General features: G+C 51.4%; 1 protein-coding gene across 1 annotated transcript in view; it reads left to right on the top strand.

Annotated features, from left to right (window-relative positions):
* The window catches only part of LOC143293143 (synaptotagmin-15-like), a 190543-nt gene that overhangs the window by 182365 nt on the left and 5678 nt on the right, over positions 1 to 2500 (top strand). The window contains exon 7 of the mRNA XM_076604058.1: positions 1806 to 1988. Within this exon, the coding sequence (XP_076460173.1) occupies positions 1806 to 1988 (183 nt within the window). The remainder of the gene's footprint in view (positions 1 to 1805; positions 1989 to 2500) is intronic.

Raw genomic sequence — 2500 nt, 5'->3', positions numbered from 1 at the left:
ATAATAATAATGAGGATGATGATGATGATGATGATGAGGATGATGATGATGATGATGATGATGATGATAATCAGTGCATAACTTTCCCTCCTGAAAGGAGGCAGGGAACTGTGCCTTTCATGTATACCTGTGTGTAATCTAAAACGGAACCGAACGAAGCGAAAGGAGATGTACTTTATTTTACGAGGGTAGGCTAGCATTTAATGCGGTTTTTTTGTTTGTTTGTTTGTTTTTTGGTTTGTTTGTTTGTTTGTTTTTGGTTGTTGTTTTTTTTCTCTCTCTCTCAGAAAACCAATAGTTTACCTGACAGATAAACAGAGACAGACAGACAGACAGACAAACAGACAGGCACAGACACACACAGGCACACACACAACGCCACACCTTTCCACACCACAACACACCCGACCACACAACACCACACCATACCACACATCTCCATACTACACCGCACCACACCAAAAAGCAACAGCCACTTTACCACAGTCGTTCAAAAAGACGACACCAAACATATCTGCAATGATTACAAAATGGTGACTGCTGGAGCTTTTAAAACGACGTTAAAAATGATCAAAGGTACCTTAATCTGAAGATAAAACAATATTGACAAAGATTCTAAGACTCGAAACGTTGTTTTATCTTCAATATTGACAAAGATTATAAGACTCACCAGCCGCCGTGGCCAAGTGGTTAGCGTCGCGGACTGACGGCTGGAAGGAGGCAGGTTCGAATCCCAGCGGAGGTGGGTTTTTCGGCCTGTGGCCGGCTCCTACCCAGAGTTGAGTGTGCTGTGGGCTTAAATGGGGAGACTGGGGCCACACAGTCGAGTGTCATCCACATCACGGATGCGTCTCTGGGTGTATTGCTCTAATTACTTGACCAACACTGCAAGTGTCTGTATCTCTCGGGCCTGGTTAACGCTGGGATATCATTATGACAGGAAGCGTAGAGTACAGCCTTGTCACGCAGTCCCAAACCAAAATGGACATACATAGCAACATCGTCATCGTCATCCTCCACCTCCTTCATCATCATCAATATAAACAAAACAGTCTGAAAGTCTGTGTCATTTCATGCCCTGCTCTCATGGTGACCTCAGTTTCGATACCCCTCCACTTCCGTACTTGGGGTGAGTCCTGTCAATGTCTTCCGTGTCGGCAGATTCGTGGGCGGGGGGGGGGGGGGGGGGGGGGGGGGGGGGGGGGGGGCTGTTGTTTGAGGGACGTGTTGGCGGTCTCCACTCTGGGAGGGACGCTCACTCAGTCTGGCTCCGAGACTAAGCCGTTATTGTCGTCAGTAGTGTGCTTAGTAGGTGGTTTCCTGAGTACGTTAGATCAAAACAGACAACACTGAACACCACCGAAGTGACTCAGCAGCAGTGCAGGGTCTCCTCTGGTGTGTGGCCTTCTGACGACCTAACAGCGATGGTTCCCTGCGGACTGCCGACGTTGGAACTGTGACGGACGAACCCGGGTGTGGCCGTGTATGGGGGAATCTGAATGAGCGGCGTGGAAGCAGTGAAAAAAAACAACATTCAAAGGCTCGAAACGTTGTTTACTTGACAAAGATTCTATGAAATGCTGTTTTATCTTCATCTTAAGGTACCTTTGATTTTACACCACCTATTATCATTTTATACCTACATTGATGAAACAAAAAACAACATCCAGATCACCTTGATGCCTTGCCATAATCTTGGTTGTGTGTGTGTGTGTGTGTGTGTGTGTGTGTGTGTGTGTGTGTGTGTGTATGTGTGTGTGTGTGTGTGTGCGCGCGCGCGCGCGTTCCTCTCCTCTCCCCACCAGACTCGTACGTGAAGGTGTGCCTGATGATCCAGAACAAGGCGGTGAAGACGAAGAAGACTGAGGTGGCCAAGAAGACCTCCCAGCCCAGCTTCAACGAGTCCTTCACCTTCAAACTGCCCGTGTCCAGCCTGGACACCACCAGTGTCAACGTCTCCCTTCTGCAGCATCTCAGTGGACATAAAGGTGAGGAGCAGGGGGTGAGGTGGGGGTGGGGGGGGGTAGGGGTGATTGGGAGTACGTAGGTAAGAGGAAGAAGAGGAGGGTGGGTGGAGGGGAGAAGGAGGAAGGGGGGAAGGATACGGTGGGTGTTGGGTGGTGGTGGTGTTGGCGGTGTTGGGTGGTGGTGGTGTTGGGTGGTGGCGGTGTTGGGTGGTGGTGGTGCTGTTGGGTGGTGGTGGTGTTGGGTGGTGGTGGTGGTGGTGTTGGGTGGTGGGCGGTGTGGGGTGGTGGCGGTATTGGGTGGTGGCGGTGTTGGGTGGTGGTGGTGGTGACGGTGTGGGGTGGTGGCGGTGTTGGGTGGTGGTGGTGTAGGGTGGTAACGGTGTTGGGTGGTGGTGGTGGTGGTGTAGGGTGGTAACGGTGTTGGGTGGTGGTGGTGGTGGTGTGGGGTGGTGGGCGGTGTGGGGTGGTGGCGGTGTTGGGTGGTGTGGTGTGGGATGGTGGTAGTGGTGGGTGGTAGGTGGTGGATGAGATGT

The sequence above is a fragment of the Babylonia areolata genome, chromosome 18, assembly GCF_041734735.1.
Source record: "Babylonia areolata isolate BAREFJ2019XMU chromosome 18, ASM4173473v1, whole genome shotgun sequence".
Classification (NCBI taxonomy): domain Eukaryota; kingdom Metazoa; phylum Mollusca; class Gastropoda; order Neogastropoda; family Buccinidae; genus Babylonia; species Babylonia areolata.
This window is presented reverse-complemented; position numbering and strand designations above follow the sequence as displayed.